Source organism: Berghia stephanieae, chromosome 9 (genome assembly GCF_034508935.2).
Source record: "Berghia stephanieae isolate SIO BIC M18660-M18661 chromosome 9, UCSD_Bste_1.3, whole genome shotgun sequence".
NCBI lineage: Eukaryota > Metazoa > Mollusca > Gastropoda > Nudibranchia > Aeolidiidae > Berghia > Berghia stephanieae.
The window spans coordinates 25,990,746-26,013,683 of record NC_088368.1 but is presented as its reverse complement, the minus strand read 5'-3'; the positions used below and the strand labels follow the sequence as shown (position 1 = coordinate 26,013,683).

The 22,938-nt window shown below is 38.7% G+C and overlaps 1 protein-coding gene across 4 annotated transcripts in view; it reads right to left on the bottom strand.

The window, feature by feature from the left end:
* The window catches only part of LOC144979937 (uncharacterized), a 56,348-nt gene that overhangs the window by 13,807 nt on the left and 19,603 nt on the right, over window positions 1-22,938 (bottom strand). For 2 of the 4 annotated variants that reach the window (XM_078927260.1, XM_078927261.1), the window contains 4 exons: window positions 3,011-3,225; window positions 2,310-2,525; window positions 844-1,121; window positions 208-394 (listed from right to left, as the gene is read on the bottom strand). In XM_078927260.1, coding sequence (XP_078783386.1) covers window positions 208-394; window positions 844-1,121; window positions 2,310-2,525; window positions 3,011-3,225 — 896 coding nt within the window. Of the gene's footprint in view, window positions 1-207; window positions 395-843; window positions 1,122-2,309; window positions 2,526-3,010; window positions 3,226-12,308; window positions 12,699-22,203; window positions 22,400-22,938 lie in introns of those variants that run through there. The other 2 variants (XM_078927262.1, XM_078927264.1) reach the window with 2 other exon arrangements.

Sequence of the window (22,938 nt, the reverse complement as noted above, 5' to 3'; positions counted from 1 at the left end):
CCCTGCATATTATGGGAGGCCAGGAACCCCACCCAGCATTCCCGTGTATTCTAAAGAAAATATCTGAGTAAATGTTATGCTAAAGAACCTCATCTTATCAGTCAAATGAAATGTTTATCTACCACAACTAGTTATCAAATAACACTATGTACATCACTTATCAATATCGTTGATGATGATCAAAACAAGAGCAGGGAGTCAACTCACCACTTCTTGGCCTTACAAGGACTGATCATATATTCATCCGGGTTGTTGGTCAACACCTTGTCTGTATTCTCAGCTTCTGGGTTGCTGGCCACCACTTTTGCCCCACATAGTTTAGAAGCAAAGTTAAGACGCAGTTTCTTAAGCTTTTGTCCAACAACAGGGTTTGCTGCTTGTTCCATTTCCATTTCTATCCATCAATGAGGGTAAGAGGGAATAAAATAGAAGACAGCTATGTACAAATGTATTACAGATTAAAAGAAAAGCATTTCAGGCATCAATTTTGTGCTTTCTCTGCACAGAGACAAGAAAAGAACCTATCATACTGATTATGTTAAAATAAATGTTAATCTGTTAGAAAGACAGTGATCAAGCAGATGAGTTGCAAAAAATTATTTAAACTGAAGAAAGAAAAATGTGATGGGATTCAAATCTACAGCCACTCAGAAGAGCTAGCATTGCTTGACTAGCAAAAGGGAATAATACGTCATCTCAGTTTTTTTTCTATCAACTTAAAAGGGTTTTTCTCAGAGACTGCTCCAACAACCTACGATTTGCACAAGCCAGTCTTTACGTTGTTGTGAGCAGTATTTAAAAAAATAACAATTCAAATAAATTCATTTGTAACCAAGCACTAACCTTTTTCAATTTTTTGTCTCTCCTCGTCAGCCAAGAATTTTACAGACCATTTATCAAAAGTAAGGAATCCTTCCTCTGCTCCTTTGCTGTTTGTATCCCCACGTCCTTCTCCCTTCTCTCCTGCCTTGACAATATCATTGTCAACACCTGGGTCAGTTGAGGATTTCACAGCCATGCCCCCTAAGCCATTCGGTAGATTGGCAGTTGCAGAGGCAGCCATTTCAAGGATTGGGTCTTGGCTGGATGAGTCCACTTGGTTGGGGGTGAAAGCCTGAGCTCTGTTGGGTTATAATATTATTATAAGTTTGTTTGTTTTTGTTTTTAAGGGTTTAACGGCACTTGCAACACATTTAGGTTATATCAGCGCCAGTAAAAAGGAAGAAAATGGGATAGTAAAAAGTTCTAGAATTACAATTAAAGCAGCCAAGAGAAAGTAAGACAAAGCGGAACTGGGAACAAATAGGGATCAGATGTAGATTCCAAGATCAATCCACCAATGTACTTAGTCTGAGATCACCTATAAGTCTCATCTGGACACAAGCACAAAATCCAACAAAGAGGAATACACTCAAATGCTTACATTATACATAATACAAAAATAACAAATATAATAATACATAACGGAGAGATGATTTACAAGGAAAAAAATATCATCTCCCAAAACAATAACTATGCATTTGACTGTTTCCCTCCCATCCAGGACTCCGGCCAGGGCCAGGACAAAACCAAGTAATCTCATTCCAAGACAAAGACAGAAAGCATGTTGGAAAACAGACATAAGGGGATAGAAGACACAGTATGTACCTCCCTGCCCACTATGAGAGTTATTATAAGTATTATGACAGGGTTGAATCAAAAGGTGAGCAGGAGTATAACACTGCATCTCTCAAACATAACAGCCACTTGTCGGCCACCAACAAATTCCTACAGATAAATAATATAAGAGTCTTAAGACTTTGGTTAACGTATAAAGATCGACTGATGAACTTGCAGTCTAAATGCATATTAAAAAATAATTACTATCAATTGATACTTTTCACATCTTTAGGTCATTTCCAAGCGATGGAAATAATAATAATAATTTTTAAAAAGATCCACAGCACATAAAAGACTTTGGATCACAGTGTAACCTTTGTAAACTCATAGCCTGTCACTTGATATGATATGATATGATATTCGTCCAGATTTATGTAGGCTTTTACAGCCTTTTATCTGCTCTTGTGCATTCGTGAACGTAGTTAATTCATGTCTCTTAAAACTGGGCATGCCACATAGTGGAAGGAGGTGCCTAAAAATTACGTCACAATACACAAAAACAAATACAAAGTGTCATTACTGGTGCTCTTGATAACTAACAATCCAGTAGGTTCTACTCTAATCTAAATCCCACTATCGGCATTTGGTTTCAACCCGACAAATCAAATTAAGTTTTAGGAAGTGTGTAACAATTATCAATTTTGACTTGCCTATCCACCCCAGCATGTTCATCCCCTCCCATCTCGGGATGAGTCGAATGGGTGGCCTCCTCAGTTCCTTCAATGTCGGAATCCATGGAAACGACATCTACAACAACAGCAGTGGACGATGAGGATGAGGCAGGAGGCAGACCGTCAATCCCAGAGGCAGTGGTGGTGTTGATTAAGTTAGTTGGTACAGAAGCAGCACTATCTGCAGGTGAGGCACTGAAAAATATGAAACAGTGGTGAGTCGGCATTTATAAATGTGCACTGGAAGGCACCAATAATGAACAGTTAAAATCCAAGACCAAGTAAAAATTAATTTTCATTTCTGACAATCAATGATATACTTATTTAAATCTTTCATTTATCTTGAACAGGCAACATATCTCAATACAATATAAATATGGTACTTCAACTATTAAATATTTATCTCTCAACTCAATAACACAATAATGGAGAAAGTCACCACATAATTGTATAAAATCTGCAGTGATGTGCAATCCGCCTTTTGCAGATTAAGACATTGAACTGAAATGTATAGTTCTATCATGTCCTCCCTATACTATATCTTCTGTATTTCAAAGTTGGTACCAGCCTGGAAAAAAGGTTCACTTTATATGGCAAATAATTGAAATGAAACAAACACCACTACCGCCATCATTATCAGATGAAGACGATAACGATGGTGATGATGACGTAAGACTAACCTGGTATGTCCACTCTGGCCACTGGCTCTACCTTCATCATCACTGCTTCTGCCAGGGACTTCCATTGGAGGGTGTCGCTGCTGCTGCTCATGCTCCACGCCTTGTCCATTTGGATGTTGGTGGTGATGCTGCTGCTGCTGCTGCTGCTGTTGCTGCTGCTGGCGGTATTCCTTTTGAACGGCCAAAACTGGATCTTCATGATGAGAAGGAGTGGCCTGGGTAAAGATATATAGATGAGGAATGACTGATTTACTATGAACACATAAAGTTGGAATAGTTTGGAGCCTGGATCCTTGGAGTAACTGAGTCAAAATTTGTGGGTTTTAAAAAAAAATTATCTGAATTGCGTGAAAAGGACTGCAGCTATTATTTTCTATCCATTGGTCAGAAAGCTGATCTATTCCAAAGTAATATATTTATGCAAGACCCAGCAAAGTTCTGACCTGTCCATGCCAACCAGCCGAATCAAACGGTCTAACAGTTTGTGATAATGACAGTTTATTTTTTTTTGTTGTTGTTGTTTTTTTGTTTTTTTTTTTGTTGTTTTTTGTTGTTTTTTTTGGGGGGGGGGGGTCGGTGGGTGATGGTGGTAGGAAAGGGAGTTGATTGTTTCTTAGTTTTGTTATCTTTTTTACAAAGTGGAGTGACATCGGAAAATTGCGTGTGTCAACATTGTGAAACGTGATCATGGCATGAAAGGTTTGTAATTACAGATGGGTCTAAAAAAAAAAAAAACATTGTAATTACAGAGATAGTTATTATGTCAACTAAATGATAAATTGAAATACTGTACAATGCATCCATCGGAAGCGAGCGACTTAATTTCCCAACTAAAACTCCATGCAACAAACGAAGATTTCATATTTTAAAAATAAAATTGGGGGTCTTTCATAACAGGTGAAGTTAAACAAGGACAAAGCAAAAATAAATGAATACATAAATTGAGAGAGAGAGAGAGAGAGAGAGAGAGAGAGAGAGAGAGAGAGAGAGAGAGAGAGAGGGGGGAGAGAGGGGGGGAGAGAGAGAGAGAGAGAGAGAGAGAGAGAGAGAGAGAGAGAGAGAGAGAGAGGGGGAGAGAGGGGGGGAGAGAGAGAGAGAGAGATAGAGAGAGAGAGAGAGAGAGAGAGAGAGAGAGAGAGAGAGAGAGAGAGAGAGAGAGGAGACAAGAAATGAACATTTTCATTAACTCTTCAAAGTTGATATACTCTTTTGCCAAGCTTTGAGGTTTAAGATCCACTTCTCCCAACAGGTGACGAGTATCCTGGTTTTTGTAGCGTCGAGACACCATTAACAGTTACTTCCTACCCTATGGTTAGGACTTGTATATGATTGTTAGGACTATAAAATAAATAAGGTTTCTTTTTATTATAGTACGTAAATTCTGTGAATTCTATGGGTTGTAAATGCTTTTTTTTTTTTTTTTGAGCATTCTATGTAGGGTGTGTCTTTTTTACGAAACCCGCCGAAACCCGCCGAAACCCTGCGAAACCCGCCGAAACCCGCCGAAACCCGCCGAAACCCGATGAAACCCGACGAATCCCGACAAAGTTATGGGAAGTAGGTGGCTGTGGGGAGTGAACCTAGAACTCAGGGAAGTGTACACCATTGGGGAGTGAACCTGGGACTGGGTTTCGGCGGGTTTCGTAAAAAAGAACCAGTGCTTTTTTACGAAACCCGCCGAAACCCGGCGAAACCCGACAATATACAGCAAAGTTATGGGAAGTAGACAACTGTGGGGAGTGAACCCGAGACTCAGGGAAGTGTACACCAGTCGGGAGTGAACCTGAGACTAAGTTTATCGGCCGGTTTCGGCGGGTTTCGTAAAAAAGAATTAGTGCTTTATTACGAAACCCGCCGAAACCCGCCGAAACCCGACAATATCCGGCAAAGTTATGGGAGTTTGGCAACAGTGGGGGGTGATCCTAGGAGTCAGGGAATTGCACACCAGTGGGGAGTTAACCTGGGACTGTGTAAAAAGGATATCAGTGGGAAATAAACCTGGGACTAAAGGGACATGGATACCATTGAAAGTTGAAGCCGGATATGGGAATTGAGTACCAGAGGAGAATGAACCTGACACTATAGAAGGTGGGCGCCAGTGGGGAGTGAACCTGGGGTTCAGGGAATTGCACACCAGTGGGGAGTTAACCTGGGACTGTGTAAAAAGGATATCAGTGGGAAATAAACCTGGGACTAAAGGGAGATGGATACCATTGAAAGTTGAAGCCGGATATGGGAGTTGAGTACCAGAGGAGAATGAACCCGACACTATAGGAGATGGGCGCCAGTGTGGAGTGAACCTGGGACTCAGGGAAGTGCACACCAATTGGGAGTTAACCTTGGACTGTGGGAGATGGATAACTGTGGGTATCCGAGCCGAACTATAGGAGTTGGGTGCCAGAGGAGAATGAACCTGACACTAAAGAAGGTGGGCGCCAGTGGGGAGTGAACCTGGGATTCAGGGAATTGCACACCAGTGGGGATTTAACCTGGGAATATGTAAAAAGGATATCATGGAAAATAAACCTGGTACTAAAGGGAGATGGATACCATTAAAATTTGAAGCTATGGTATGAGAGTTTGGTACCAGAGGAGAATGAACCTGACACTAAAAGGAGGTGGGCGCCAGTGGGGAGTGAACCGGGGCTATGTAAAACAGGATATCAGTGGGAAATAAACCTGTGACTAAAGGGAGATGAATACCATGGAAAGTTTGAAGCCGGATATGAGAGCTTGGTACCAGAGGAGAATGAACCTGACAAAAAAGGGTGTGGGCGCCAGTGGGGAGTGAACCTGGGACTATGTAAACAGGATATCAGTGGGAAATAAACCTTGGACTAAAGGGACATGGATACCATTGAAAGTTGAAGCCGGATATGAGAGCTTGGTACCAGAGGAGAATGAACCTGACAAAAAAGGGGTGGGCGCCAGTGGGGAGTGAACCTGGGACTATGTAAACAGGATATCAGTGGGAAATAAACCTTGGACTAAAGGGACATGGATACCATTGAAAGTTGAAACCGGATATGAAAGTTGGTACCAGAGGAGAATGAACCTGACATTAAAGGGGTGGGCGCAAGTGGGGAGTGAACCTGGGACTATGTAAACAGGATATCAGTGGGAAATAAACCTTGGACTAAAGGGACATGGATACCATTGAAAGTTGAAACCGGATATGAAAGTTTGGTACCAGAGGAAATGAACCTGACACTATAGGGGGTGGGCGCCAGTGGGGAGTGAACCTGGGACTATGTAAACAGGATATCAGTGGGAAATAAACCTTGGACTAAAGGGACATGGATACCATTGAAAGTTGAAACCGGATATGAAAGTTTGGTACCAGAGGAAAATGAACCTGACACTATAGGGGGTGGGCGCCAGTGGGAGTGAACCTGGGACTATGTAAACAGGATATCAGTGGGAAATAAACCTTGGACTAAAGGGACATGGATACCATTGAAAGTTGAAACCGGATATGAAAGTTTGGTACCAGAGGAGAATGAACCTGACACAATAGGAGGTTGGCGCCAGTGGGGAGTGAACCTGGGACTATGTAAAAAGGATATCAGTAGGAAATAAATCTGGGACTAAAGGGAGTGGATACCATTGGAGTTAAAAGCCGGATTTGGTAAGTTGGTACCAGGGGAAAGAATGAACCTGACACATAGGAGGTGGGCGCCAGTGGGAGTGAACCTGGACTATGTAAAAAGGATATCAGTGGAAATAAACCTGGGACTAAAGGGAGATGAATACCATTGAAAGTTGAAGCCGGATATGAGAGTTGGTACCAGAGGAGAATGAACCTGACACTATAGGAGGTGGGCGCCAGTGGGGAGTGAACCTGGGACTATGTAAAAAGGATATCATGGGAAATAAACCTGGGACTAAAGGGAGATGAATACCATTGAAAGTTGAAGCCGGATATGAGAGTTTGGTACCAGAGGAGAATGAACCTGACACTATAGGAGGTGGGCGCCAGTGGGAGTGAACCTGGGACTATGTAAAAAGGATATCAGTGGAAATAAACCTGGACTAAAGGGAGATGAATACCATTGAAAGTTGAAGCCGGATATGAGAGTTTGGTACCAGAGGAGAATGAACCTGACACTATAGGAGGTGGGCGCCAGTGGTGAGTGAACCTGGACTATGTAAAAGGATATCAGTGGGAAATAAACCTGGGACTAAAGGGAGATGAATACCATTGAAAGTTGAAGCCGGATATGAGAGTTTGGTACCAGAGGAGAATGAACCTGACACTATAGGAGGTGGGCGCCAGTGGGGAGTGAACCTGGGACTATGTAAACAGGATATCATGGGAAATAAACCTCGGACTAAAGGGAGATGGATACCATTGAAAGTTGAAGCCGGATATGAAAGCTTGGTACCAGAGGAGAATGAACCTGACACAAAAGGGGGTGGGCGCCAGTGGGAGTGAACCTGGGACTCAGGGAATTGCACACCAGTGGGGAGTTAACCTGGAATATGTATAAAGGATATCAGTAGGAAATAAATCTGGGACTAAAGGGAGATGGATACCATTGGGAGTTGAAGCCGGATTTATTTCCCACGGATATTCTTTTTTAGATATTCACAGGTTAACTCCCCACTGGTGTGCAATTCCCTGACTCCCAGGTTCACTCCCCACTGGCGCCCACCTTTTATAGTGTCAGGTTCATTCTCCTCTGTAGCCAACTCCTATAGTTCGGCTCGGATACCCACAGTTATCCATCTCCCACAGTCCCAGGTTAACTCCAAATTGGTGTGCACTTCCCTGAGTCCCAGGTTCACTCCACACTGGCGCCCATCTCCTATAGTGTCAGGTTCATTCTCCTCTGGTACTCAACTCCCATATCCGGCTTCAACTTTCAATGGTATCCTTCTCCCTTTAGTCCCAGGTTTATTTCCCACTGACATCCTTTTTACACAGTCCCAGGTTAACTCCCCACTGGTGAGCAATTCCCTGAGTCCCAGGTTCACTCCCCACTGCGCCCACCTTCTATAGTGTCAGGTTCATTCTCCTCTGGTACTCAACTCCCATATCTGGCTTCAACTTTCAATGGTATCCATCTCCCTTTAGTCCCAGGTTTATTTTCCACTGATATCCTTTTTACACAGTCCCAGGTTAACTCCCCACTGGTGTGCAATTCCCTGACTCCCAGGATCACCCCCCACTGTTGCCAAACTCCCATAACTTTGCCGGATATTGTCGGGTTTCGGCGGGTTTCGGCGGGTTTCGTAATAAAGCACTAATTCTTTTTTACGAAAACCGCCGAAACCGGCCGATAACCTTAGTCTCAGGTTCACTCCCGACTGGTGTACACTTCCCTGAGTCTCGGTTCACTCCCCACAGTTGTCTACTTCCCATAACTTTGCTGGATATTCTCGGGTTTTGCCGGTTTCGGCGGGTTTCGGCGGCGTTTCGTAAAAAAGCACTGGTTCTTTTTTACGAAACCCGCCGAAACCCAGTCCCAGGTTCACTCCCCAATGGTGTACACTTCCCTGAGTTCTAGGTTCACTCCCCACTGCCACCTACTTCCCATAACTTTGTCGGGATTCGTCGGGTTCCGTCGGGTTTCGGCGGGTTTCGGCGGGTTTCGGCGGGTTTCGCAGGGTTTCGGCGGGTTTCGGCGGGTTTCGTAAAAAAGACACACCGTTCTATGTATCGTGGTTCTGAGAGTGAGTGAGTGTGAGAGAGAGAGAGAGAGAGAGAGAGAGAGAGAGAGAGAGAGAGAGAGAGAGAGGGGGGGGGGGGATGGAAAAGTCTTCTGAAAGGCAACCCGGTCGTTCTTCTACAACTACAAAAGCATAGCGACGCCAAGATCTGGCCTTGCAGATGATGAGGCCTGAAATTATGCGACAGACCGGCAAACACGTTAATAAGTCGTATAAAGTATAACGTCGTTTCTTACCAAAGGCAAATCCAAGAACAACACGCACAACACCACCACCGAAATCCGCAAATAATAATATAACTCAAGTCCCCGGTGAGCCAAACAGGACGAAAAAAGGACAGTCATATTATTATTAGTATTACTGTAATCCAAATTGTAATCCAAAGTAGAAACACGACAAATAATATATTAGGATAGTAGACGGAATTAATATTTTTATTGTATTTGAGGAACAACAACAACAAAATCAATGCGTCAATGTCAGAAATCAACACTGCAGGCAGATCCGATGACAATATGACGGACAGATATTGAAAGATGTAAAATAATGGTACGTGTAATCAAATGGTATTCTTTGAAAGCAAAGTTGAGTAGATCGCACACCCCCCTCCTCCCCCCCCCCCCCCCCCACCTCCCTTTCCACATACACAAACACACAACACACAAATAAACATAAATAAAGAACACACACACACACACATATATATATATATATATATATACATATATATGTGTGTGTGTGTGTGTGTGTGTGTGTGTATACACTAAATCATAAATAAAGAGACACACATACACGCATACTTATAAAAACATCTTAATTCAGACACATCAAAATAAGTAAGTATCACTCATGTATCCATAAATAACGTAGGTGATGCAAGATATAGTTAAAACTTGGTGTTAATTAACGTGAAGTCAGTTCACCAAATGTCTGATTCTGTATCCTGTATCGTAACAAACATGCTTCCGGGCAGTACAGTAATAAAATAACTTTTTAAATACATTATAATATATATCTAGTTCAGTAGAATTTGTGCGGCCGTGTGGCTTTATAGTATGATATTCTCCTTCAGACAGGCAGGTCCAGGATTTGAGTCTAAATCGAGCTTTTATATAGCGCAATATCCACTAAATGTGCTCAAAGCGCTTTACAGGGGGTCCCTGACCAACAGCAACACGTAACATGTAGAACGAGACATGACGCCTGTCAGGCGATATTACAAATTGTTTTTCCCGGACAGAGACAACGCTGTTAACAGCCAGGTACTCATTTTACACATGAGCAAGGTGAGAGAATGTAAATAAAGAGCCTTTTCCAAGGACTCAACTATGCGCCGAGCGAGGCTTGAACAACTTGAGCTTTTTTTATTCTATTGGAAATAGCACCTAGAGTATGACCATAGTTCTGCCGTTGTTTTTAAAAACACAGTATATGCAATGTTAACCAAAGAGCACATACTGTGTTCTTTAATAAAAACGACAGAGTTAACCCGTTGTGTGTTTATTATTATTTATTGTTAGTGTTGTTAGGGCCGCCATGATCTTTAGAAACGTCCCGTGCAAAGAGACTTCACTCTGAAGTTGTTCTACACTCTTCAAATAGAAATAAAAAAAAAAACAAAAAAACATTGGTTATCAATCATAGTATAATACCATTGACGGAAGGGAGTGGGATCAAATAGTTGGTAATGGCACTGACAAAAAAAAAAAAACAGGAGGAGGAGGAGACCCACGATTGGTGCCATTAAATGAGGTTTTGAAGTCATTATTAGTGTCGAGCGGAAGTCTCGATGATACCTCAAGTCATCGGCCACCAACACTCAAAACTTCCCGAACTCGATGACCAAGGAAAAGTCGGGAATTCCCGAGAAGTAGCACTTCAACTGAGCTTTGGATGGCTTTTTTGTATTAAAACTTAAAATACATTAAATAAATTCACTTTGTATAATAATAAAACATTGATACCTATAACCATTTTGATCTATTTACGACGTTTGTGTTTTGTTAGCTGTTTAAAATATGATATAACGTCAATACCCAATACCAATGACTAGGTATTGAATGAAAGCACCGATGACTAGAGCGATTCTCGAGACTTTTTTGAGTCTCGAGACTCAAAAAAGCATCGAGACGCAAAAAAGTCTCGAGCTTCGCTGGAATCATCGCCGACGAGAGAGGGGTGAACAATGCAGATAGTACACATTGTTAGTAACGCGTGCGTCGCTCGCGCAGTATAGTCTCGAGACTCGGGACTCGGGACTCAATACGAGAAGCATCGACGACCAAGATTCTCGAGACGAGAAAAGCATCGAGAACTAAGTGGAGGTCGGGAAATTCTCAGTCGTCGATGACCTGACTTCTCAAAACCTAAAGCATCGTTGACCTTTTGGTGACCCGGATGCCCTCCCCTAGTCATCATTACGCTCTTTCACCTACTACCTCTCGCCCTCCCTCCTCCTCCTCCTTCTCCACCCCCCCCCCCCCCCCCTCCCCCTTTTTATTTATTTTTTTATCCACCGCCGCCACCATACACAGCACAGTCTACAATTCTGACGTCTTGTGCAATCATTTGTGTCTGCACTGCTCCCCAGGACAAAAGAGGACAGACATAGAACAACAATATTATCATTCCTTTCTCCCCGATTTACATGTACCATACACTTCAACCAGTATTCTGCGGTACTCTGGAAAAACACAAATTTAAAAATTTGACCAGAAAACTCGTCCTTCGATTATCGATCGATTTAATAAACCCTCATTTTAATCGATCTAGTTTTGAAGGACGAGTTAAGTTTTCTGGCCAAAATTTTAATTGAGTGTTTTGTGTTATTTATTATTTATTTATATTTATTTATTTTATTATCTATTTTTGTCGGGGGGGGGGGGGGGGGGGTTTCGAGTACGGCAGAAATGGTGACAAGAAAACTAAACTAATATTTTCTCCAGCTTCAATACACATCAACTCTAAGAGGTGATAATTACACCGCGGTATTAAGTAAGGGTGGGTATTAAGTAAGGATGTGTATACCCTTTGTCATGTTATAACCAGCAATACGTGTATATTCTATAATATACTCATCAATATGTAATATATAATCCGAGTTAACGACTTGTGTTTACATCACTAAAACCATTATCAAGCCGTCCCCGATGTCAAACTTATTAAGGGACTCAGGAGTAAACGTCTAGTTAAAAACTGGATAGCGATGAAAATCAAACACGAGAGGAGTTAACAACTGGATCACGATGAAAATCAAACGTGTTTTGAAAAAGTTATGGTAGGCTAGGCTATAGCCTACCTGTCTATAATCGCGTCCATATAGTATAAGGCAAGGGACATAAAAAAATGCCAACAACTGGATCAAAATGAAAATCAAATATCGCGTTTTGAGCAAATCATGGTATAGCCTTATTGCCTTTAATCACTTCCATACAACATAGTATAAGGGACACAGGAAGGGTTCAAAACTGGATCAAAAGAGAACATCGTCCCGAGAGAAGCCTCAGCCTTTGATTTCGCGCGTGACAACAACTAAAAGTCCGTTCAGACATGGTGTAAATAATTAGCTATTACATATTACATATTACAAGTTATCTAGTAATTCCACATCAATCAAATCACATACCTGCTGCTGGTGGGTGAGAACAAACGATAGGAGAATGAGCGAGGAAATGATCAGGTCAATGACTGTTGTCATGGCAACAACAACAACAACACCGACGTCGACTACCTTGGCACTTGGAGATGTCATCACACTGACATAATTATTAATTTTCTCCCGATGAAAATCAAATAATGAATATCAGGAAAACACGCAGATATGGATCGTTTGTAGCTTCTGAATAAGGATGAACGTTCACTGTCTGAATAATTCCAATCAATTGCAAAAATCATGTTCCTAATAATTGTGTTAAATAAATGAGATGAGCGTAAATCCGTGTAAGAGGACCAGAGTATTAGTAAAATCCATGCAAATCCATTATGATTATCCAAGAGTCGGGTTTTAATCTATAATCTAATTCCAAAGAAAGAAGAATGCATTAACAATGTATATTCACTAGTCCGAAAGAGACAAGACGAAGCCAAGTGATTAAAACACGATTCATTTATTCAGCAATTATTGTTTTTATTATTAATGATATTATTACTATCATCCGCACCACCACCTTCATCATCATCATCATTACCATTTTATTATTATCATCATCATCCTCATCATCATCATCATCATCATCATCATCATCATTATTATTATTATTATTATTATTATTATTATTATTATTATTATTATTATTATTATTATTATTATTATTATTATTATTATCAGCAGCAGCATCAATACCATTATTCATTGTCTTCGTATACGTCTCGTCATCATTATCACCGTCATGATAATCATCGCCGTCGTCATCATCGTCATCATCACCAACATCATCTTCATCATCGTAAAAAGGTTAAATGTTTGTAAAACCGCAATGATATGGAATCCGGATTGCTATCTCCAGTTTCTCGTAATCTCATTTAATTGCAATAGCTATAACAGAGACGTTCTGTCGTGCTGACGGACAGAGAAAAAAAAAAAACAAACCCCACAACAACAACAACAACAACAACAACAACAACAACAACAACAACAACAACAAATAAACAAAATCATGTATGTACCTGTAACTAAATGGAGAAAAGAGCATGCTCATTCTCAAGGGTATCTTATCATAATAATGCCAGGACAACAGCTAAATAACTGAATTCCGGTGTCCTGAAAAACGATAGCATTCCGAAGGAAATCAGAGAACCTAACGCTCGCCTAGGCAGGTCGCAAATGATTCGACAGCCTTTAAAATGAGAGCTGAATTTTAAAACGATTTTACTGTTGTTTTTTTTTTTTAATCGCCATCTCACTCCCTGTCTGAACTCCATAAAACGCATAATCATACACTTGCATACACACTTTTTTTTCCGCATACATAAAAGCTCAGTAAATCCAGTTCGAACCGATGCAAACACCATCTGTTGCAGTCACTGCAGAAAAAAAAAAATAAAACTAGAACAAAAGATAATGAACATACATTTAAAAAAAACACACACACACTGGCCTAATCGGTTGCTTTAAAAATGATGAGCGATCGATGATCATAAAAAATGCATAACCTGCGACAGGCTATTCAAGATAATAACCAAGTTTTTTTTAAAATATATAATATAAACTATGAAATGCACTCGGACAACAGTTTTCGTAGGTTCAAAAAACAAACACACACACACCATAAAACAGAGCACCGCATTACCAAGCATACATTACAAAAGAATATCTATAACTCCATCCTATTGTTCCTACAAATCATAATTTGTATTCAAAATCATTCAGCCAGTCAGCACATCACTCTTTGAAAACATCTGTCACAATGCAAGCTACTATTGTCAGCAGAATGTAACGAAGAATGACGGTCGTACCAAAAGTCGTCAACGTGTAGAATATCGCAATGCAGAAAGAACAAGACGCGGGCGCAAAAATAATACTTAAATTTTTAAAAACTATAAGACAGCATTTTTTTGTTTGGGGGTCTTGCCATGTTAAACAGTAATATACAATGAATACAATTAGCCGCCCGTATTATCTTATCTAAATTTACCCCACCCACAGTATTTGTTTTGGGGTTTGTTGTCCTCCATTTTTCTATGTCTGATTTTAGTATTGTAGTGAAATTACCGAATGAACTACCACAAACACATTATTACAAGGGGAAAACACATTCTGTTATGATATCTGACTTGAACAGCTACAGAACGGTAAGAAAAAGACTTCTTTATATAATACCATAAAACGTCAAAAGTAAACAAACAAAAACAAAACAAACAAACAAACAAAAATGAAACATGAAACATTGCATAGACACAATAGACAAGCAAGCGACTTTCTCAAATAAATGATTCAATCAAAATTGCTGTAGTGTTGAAACCAATAATTCAAAGCCGTGGGCAAATAATTTGAGACCACGCACGGCTTAGCGGCACTGATGATCAAGTGACATGGCGGAGACTTGTCAATGGGATTAGACCGACCACACCTCACATCACGCTGTCGTGACCCCAACGCTTGTGTACGTACTTTTTAAAAAAGCTGTTAAAGATTTAACGATAGGATCTCCCATTTTATAGTTTTTACTTTATTCGAAGTTCACGGTCTTCCTACACCTTTAACTCCTCGCCAAAGATAAGGTATCGTGTATCATGGTAGATACACAGCAGTCAGAAACTTTTAGATTTTTTGAATAGTATTGTTTTCATGCATCTCTCTATCTACCACTATGTGCAAAATGAGACCACTCTCCCGACTTCCACTTCCACTTTTAAGATATTCGACAAGCAGCGACTTAGCGTGTGTCTTATATTGGAAGTCATAAATTCCTCATTAACTCAGATGATTATGGCATTGCAGTCGAGGTGATAATTTTTTTAAAAATATTTTTTAAAAAATAAATTAACAAACAACCCCCATCCCCTCCCAAAATAACAACAACAACAAACAAACTAGCAATATGTCTCATATAGCACGTGCTCCAATTCAAATCCCCAATCTAAATTTTATTACATCTGTTTTCTGCTAAACACTTAATGTAGCCAAGTAATCCCAAATATCTACATACTGCATATCCAAACAATCAAAATTAAATATTTTGTTTTAAAATCGGGCTTGGATGGCCTTCGATGGCCTCACATGACCCCAACCTCCACGGCTATTAAGCTTTAAGTCTTCGGGTACACATGACTCATCAATCAAAATGTTATTAGCTGTTTAGTTTTAAATGATCCCCTTACCAAATACAGCCAAATCAACATTTTTGTTACGATACGAACATTTTTTGTTTGTTTGTTTGGGTTTTTTTTCTTTTAGTCTTTTAGTTTGTTTGTTTCATTTTTCTTTTTTGTTGTTTTTTTTCTTCTTTTTTTCTTTTTTTTTAATTCAACGTGTGAACGAGCCTCTCCTTCAGTTCAGCTAAAGGAGAAGAGACCAACATAGAAGGAAGTGGTGAGGGCAACCCAAAACCGTGACCGGTTCAAGAGGCGTCGATGGCGTGGCCGATGCTCCCTCGTATGCTCCTGGGGGAGTGAAAGACCTAAGTACATAATAAGTTGTTTGAGCAGTTAGACCTTTGTCCCGTATTGGAGGGCTTGTTTGTTGTGGTTTTTTTTTTTTTTTTTTTTTTTTTTTTTTTTTTTTTTTTTTTTTTTTGGGGGGGGGGGGGGGGGGGGGGGGGGGGGTTCGGAATAAAAATCTAAATAGCATGCGATTCTTGTTTCTAGTGAAGTTGTTTTGTTTTGTTGTTGTTTTTTTTATTTTGTTTGTTTGTTTTTGTTTTGTTTTGTTTTTTTGTTGTTGTTTTTTGTTTTTTTGTTTTTGTTTTTTTTTTTTTTTTTTTTTTTTTTTTGGGGGGGGGGGTTCTTATTTGTTTGTGTGTGTGTGTGTGTGTGTGTGTGTGTGTGTGTGTGTGTGTGTATGTGTGTGTCCCCGCCCACATAATCAATCCGTCCTTTTACGCCTGGCTTACCGAAATGTCCAGGTGCCAAATCTAGTTGAACGGTGTATTGTGACGATGCTATCGGGCGGGTTCGCGACGGTGCACGAATGCGGACCGGACTTTGCTGATTGGGTCGATCGTCATAACATAGTAGTGTGAGAACCATAAGAAGCTGCTGCCAAATTAAACAGTTCGCAACAGGTTGATGGATGACAGGTTTTCTTCTTCTTCTTCCATTATGGCCAAAGCTTCAGGCTGGAGATTGTATCGCCGATTTCACAATAACAGGGGTTTGAGAGGGATTTCTTTGAAGTCATCAGTCGAAAGGGCTTGTTTACAATTGGTTGGTAGGGAGTTCCCTTGATCTCTTAGAAAGACGGGGGAAAACAAGTGCTTTCCCCACGTATTACATTCAGTTATTTCTTCTCTTTTTTTTTTCTCCAAATACCTCGAGTTTTCATAAAACGGGGTTTTGGGGGGGGGGGGGGGGGGGAGAGAGAGAGAGAGAGAGAGAGAGAAAAGAAAAGAAAAGAAATGGACGACGGCCCGGCCTTCACTGCGCCAATTTTAAAGTGACCCTGGCCTTGAGAAATAAACATTTCGTTTCAAGGCTCAAGGACACTTATCACTTTATCATTCACGATTTTTTAAAATGTTATTTTCTTTGGCGGGGGTGGGGGTCTACTCAAATAAACACGTCAACAATCGTCAAAACTGTTTTTTTTTTTTTTTTTTTTTTTTTTTTTTTTGGGGGTTTTTTTTTTTTTTTTTTTTTTTTCAAAGAAGTAGGGTTTTAAAAAGAAAAACGACAAAAAAAAAGTGAAAGGACTTCAAGAGCACACACGTTCACACCAGCACCCCCAAACACATACGCACATACATCTACTTCAGAAGGACTCTTATCAACCAAAAACGTTATCTTTCAAAGTATTTTTAGCATAGAACAAAAGTATAAAGTAAGTCAACAATCATAAACGAGCGAACACAATCTACCTTATCATCATAGGTTGCAATATATAACAATAGTCCAATGGAATGAAAGTTACAATTTAATCAACGAAGACAATGTGGACGTTTCGGGTTTCCCCTTTGTCAACAAAACACGGCGGATGAAACACTTCGGACTTTTAGACTTAGAAGTTCCAGGTTGTACTTGAGAGGTGTTGTTGTTTTGCTTTTGTTTTGTTTTTTGGGGTTTTTTTTTTTTTTGGTTTTTTTTTTGGTTGTTTTTTTTTATTTTATTTGTTCGTTTGTTTGTTGTTTTTTTTTTAATGTATTTTTTTGTTGACAAGAAGAGGTTCATATTTTCATCAATCGACATTTGAAAGACAAATTCTCCGGCCAAAATTTTAAAAATGTAGCAGGGAGCACGGATATACCGTAATTTACGTACATCGGGTAAAAAAAAATAGTTTATTTTTACTATCAGTAGAATAGATTTGTGTCTTAATTGTATTTTATAGTCGTTATTACCAGCAGTTCTACATGTCATCGAAATAATACGGGGTGGGAGGAGGAATGAATGGGGCACAGAAACGTGGTGTTAGATATTTCAGTCAATTTGTTTCAAGCGAGTTCAGTAAAAGTGTGATCTACTGCATATAAATATAATAATATATTAATATGAATAAATATGAGTGAAGGACAAGATTTATAATAGGATAAAAATAGCAACGTTTCCAATTTGTACAGCAACTACAGAGACCAGGCACCCTTATAAGTTGTCAATAGACCAACGTTCATAAATTAATTATAAGTACCGCCATAAAAGCTCGTAAATTACAGGAGAGTGACCTTGGCCGGATATCCAGTTGGAAGAGATTTTACAATGCCCAACTTACAGGTCAGCCAGCGACAAGCGTTTAGGGTCCTGGAAATAACATGTAATATTTCGATGAAACGACCACGTTATTATTTGCTTATGTTTACAAACAGTATGTGCATTTCGCATAAATATCCACGAAAATGGTCTTGATAAGTTAGAGGCCATCTTGATTTGCCGATATATATATATATATATATATATATATATATATATATATATATATATATATATATATATATATATATATATATATATATATATATATATATATATAAGGCAAAAGGTTTCGGGCCAAATTGAGAAAAAAAGTGTTTAGTTGGTTTACAGCAGTAATCAGACTTACTCTTTAAAAAAAATTTTAAATAAAAAAAAAAATAACCAAAGAAAAGCACACACAACCCCCCCCCCCCCCCCCCCAAAAAAAAACAAAAAAAAAAACAAACAAAAACAAAAACAAAAACAAAAACAAAAAAAACACGTATTTAAAATGTTGGCCAGAAAACGCCTTCAACTAGCAATGAGCTAAAATGGCCTTCATTTTGTCAAAAAGTCTCATGTCCGAGACATCGCTGTTGAGAGATGTTTGTATTTTTTTTTTTGTTTTTTTTTTTTTTTTGGACAAGATGAATAGTGTCTCGTTAATTGATAGATATTTGAAGGACGAGTTGTTGTTTTGTTTCTTTTGTTGGCCAAAATGATAATGATTATAACGAGGACGGTGATTCATCTATCTCATGACCCAGAGCCAAACACTGCCTTTAAATTTTAATACATGATATGAGAGACAATCAACCAATCGATGTTCGCAATCCAGTCTGCACACATCTTCACGGACGACGATAATAATATTATATCTGCAGAAGGTTCGATAACCAATCATTCCAAGTGGGACAGTCGTCATAATATGATTTAGAATTTGGGTCACTGGGGTGGATGTTCTTTTATTTTTAATTTTTTTTTTTTTTTTTTTTTTTGGACGGCTGAGTAAAGATCACACCTTATGACGTCAGTCGCATCGTAATTAATTTGCCTATTTCCGTTATTCACATTATAATTATATCAACTAAAATGATCAGAAATGAGATGATTTTTTTTTAAAGAAACCAAAAAACTTGTTCTTATATAAGCAATGTCCACTAAGCTCAAAGCGCTTTACAAAGGGTCTCTGACCAATACGTAAAAGTGTTGGTTCTAGTGATCAAACGGTAGACCAGTGGGTATTTTTCTTAGACACGACATGTCATCGATAGTAAAACCTATGTAGTTCGCTGTGTTTACTAATCAATGTCATTGTTCTGATTATAATAACCGTCCGAGAGGAGAGTGGTTATCTAGGTGTCCATACCGCTATGAGCAGGTCACAATAATTACGATTTAAAATAAATTCTCTCTCGCCTCTTAGTATTTAATGTGTCAGTAAAAACAAATGTAACATTTTATTTCAAAAGGTAAATATGAGGCCGAGTCTTAAAAAAAAAAGTAATAGGACACTGCTTTTTACTTTAAAACAAATTGAATCAATACCATACATCATACTTTAAATTAAAGTTTGGCATTAGCCGAGAAGAATTCTACTTCTCAATATTATATTATAATATAGCCTCCGCCCCTATCGATAGCCACAGTCCACCTTTTTGTACGGGTATATTCATATATCGCTTTTGTACGGGTATATTCATATTATCGCGTAAAACTGAGTTGACTGAACTGAGTCAATTTTACGCTATTGTCTTGGCTTCTTCCGGCCAAATTTTTTTAAATGAATGAATGAATGAATTCATATAGCGCCTAGATCCACAATGTGCTCAGAGGCGCTTTACAATGCAAATAAAACACAACAATAAATTGATAATTTAAGCATAAAATCTATCATATTGGAATAGCATTAATCAATTTGTAATTGAATTACCACAAAAATGCAAATATTAAGAGTTTGGCATCACTATTTTGAAAGTATTTTTTTTTAAATGTCGAGTGTCGACCTGTTAATTCCTTGGGTATTTAAACATGATCATAAATAAACCGGGAATTGATTGTTTCTTTATCACGCATTATTTTGAATCTGTCCACAGAAGAAGCATTTTCGTTTCAAAATTGATACTGTTCCAAAGCCTTCCAGTTGTTAATAATACCCAAAAAAAAATATTTAAATCTCCTTATGCTAGATTTGTATCTGTCAATAAAAAATTTTAATCGGTCTCCTCTGGTAATTTTTGGACTCGAAACTGAAAAAAAAAAAATCAGGAGTATCCAAGTCAACCTCATGATGGACTAATTTATACAACTGAATGAGGTCTCCCCGAATTCTCCTATATCTAAGACTAGGTAAGTCCAAATACTGTAACCTATCATGATATGAAAGGTCCTCAATGGCAATAAGCCTTTTTTGTTGCCCTTCTTTGGACATTTCCAATGCTAATAGATTGTCGTTTGTAGATTGGACTCCAACACAGTGATGGTAATGGCAATTTGTCAAAAAGGAGGAAAATGTATCGGTCCATCGGGCAAACTCAAGCCGAAATGCAAAAATTACGTACACAATATGATAGTTACGTAACATTATATAACATACTACTTTTGTAAATATCTCATGAATTGTCCTTTCCAGAAAATAATTTTAAAGGCTCACAATATTAACCGTACTGCTATCCACATCAAGAGATGATAAATATTTGACCCAAAGGCTATGTTATTGTAACCTAGCGGTTATGAAGTTTATAAATTAGACTCATGAATATCTAACAACTTGCAACACATAGTCTATCTAAACAAAGGGAAAATAGTAAATTAAAAATAATTTGAACAAAGTCGACCATCACCCTTGCTTATTGTAATATTTTATCTTTCTATGACAAGATGACTTCTAAAAATATAACATATAGGTAAGGGAGAGAGAGAGAGAGAGAGAGAGAGAGAGAGAGAGAGAGAGAGAGAGAGAGAGAGAGAGAGAGAGAGAGAGAGAGAGAGAGAGAGAGAGAGAGAGAGAGAGAGAGAGAGAGAGAGAGAGAGAGAGAGAGAGAGATGGAGTTATAAATTGATTTTCTATTTTTTTCCAACCCCTACCCAACAAGGACACCACTGTCCTTTTGTCACTGTTGTCATTTGGTGCTACCCTGTGTAGGCTGACGTCATAAAAATGCGAGTGTCACCAAAATTTATGCAAATGAGCACTGGTGTCAAAATTTGACACAGACATGATTTTTTCATCGATCTACCGTGGAGCCACCCGAGTGCTTTTCATAGAAAAAGGTTTGGTACTGCAAAAACAGCGCAACATTTCAAAGAAAATCCCAAAATCCCGGAATTCCGCGGAAGATTATCATCACTGCCAGTGCCATATTCAAGGATAGGCGTACGAGAGATTTGTACAAATTCATAAAAATACATTTGTCAAGACTAAAAAACTTCTGAAGATCATACCCATCATTCTATTAGCTCTGTTAATATAGTCATTAATGTTATGTAAATCAAAGTTTAAGATTTCGTCCAAAATGATTCCAAGATCCTTTTCAGAATTAGTGTTTGAGATGGGTAATGTTCGAGAAGCGTAAGTAAAATATTCACAACAGGATTCGATCTTCCAATATGCAAAAAATTACATTTATCGTCATTAAAATCTAAATGCCATATTTCTGACCAATGGAATATTTCAAATATATCGTGTTGTAATGTATCATAATTTCGAGATTATCCATTTATTTTTTGTATCATCTGCAAAGAGTTTACATGAAGAATCAACAGTGTTAGGCAAATGATTGATGAAAAGAATAAACAAAAAGGGTCCCAAGACACTGCCTTGGGGAACCCCATAAAACAGATTCAAACCCTGAACATTCCCCACCGATTGGAACCCTTTGCTTCTTGTTGCTAAGAAAATGTTGAGTCCATTTATACAAGTTTCCATTTATCCCAATATGATCATAATTTTTTTTTAAAGTCTTTCACGAGGAACATTGTCAAAGGCCTTTCTAAAATCCAAATATATAACGTCTATACTATTCCCGTCATCAACTAGCTTTGAAAAGTGTTCAATTACCTCTAACAGTTGCGTTACACAACATCGGTTTTTTGGGGATTTTTTTTTCGGTGTTTTTTTTTGTCTAAATCCATGTTGACATTTACTTAACATATTAATCAATAGCGGCGTTATTAAAAGAGATATAATAATAAAATACCAAGTACAAAAATCCGTAGAAGAGCACGTAATTTGGCAAAGCTGGGATTGTCATAGATATGCCGACACCTATATAAAAGTACAGTGTATAATAAAATGTCATATGCACCGAATCACACTATACACAACATAGTAGGAAAAAAAACAGAGACCCAGAAACGCCGCCTGCTCTTATCATGAGCCACAATGTAAACAACACCAGTTTGATCTGGTTATATTCTGTTCCGTCAAATCATCGGATGGGTATTATACATGTCGGTGAATACAACGAAGTCGACGTCACTCAGCTCATTTTTTTTTTCGTGTCTATACAGCTAGTTGGTTGAGTAGTTATCCAAAATTAAACCAATCAAGACTAAAAGACTACATGGCTTTGATTGTCGGTTTGGCGACTGCAGTGAGTATTTTACCTAAACGCATAGCATCAATACTAAGCTGCTAAAAAAAAAAGGGGGGGGGGGGTGCGGAAAACAACAAATAATTCGCTTTGCAATGCTCATAATTCATTGCAACAAGAGTTGTAGACCATTTCATTTCAAAATCACTGCACTTGTGAAGATTGAAACTAACACTAATGTCATGGAAGATCATAATATAAAAATTTAACGGTGAATTTTTAAAAATATATATAAAGTGGAACTAAAGCATATCATCGGCGCTGTTTTCAATATAGGAGATATAATCCCATAACCACCACCAACAACAAAAACAACGACGGCGAAGTCGAAGACAAACA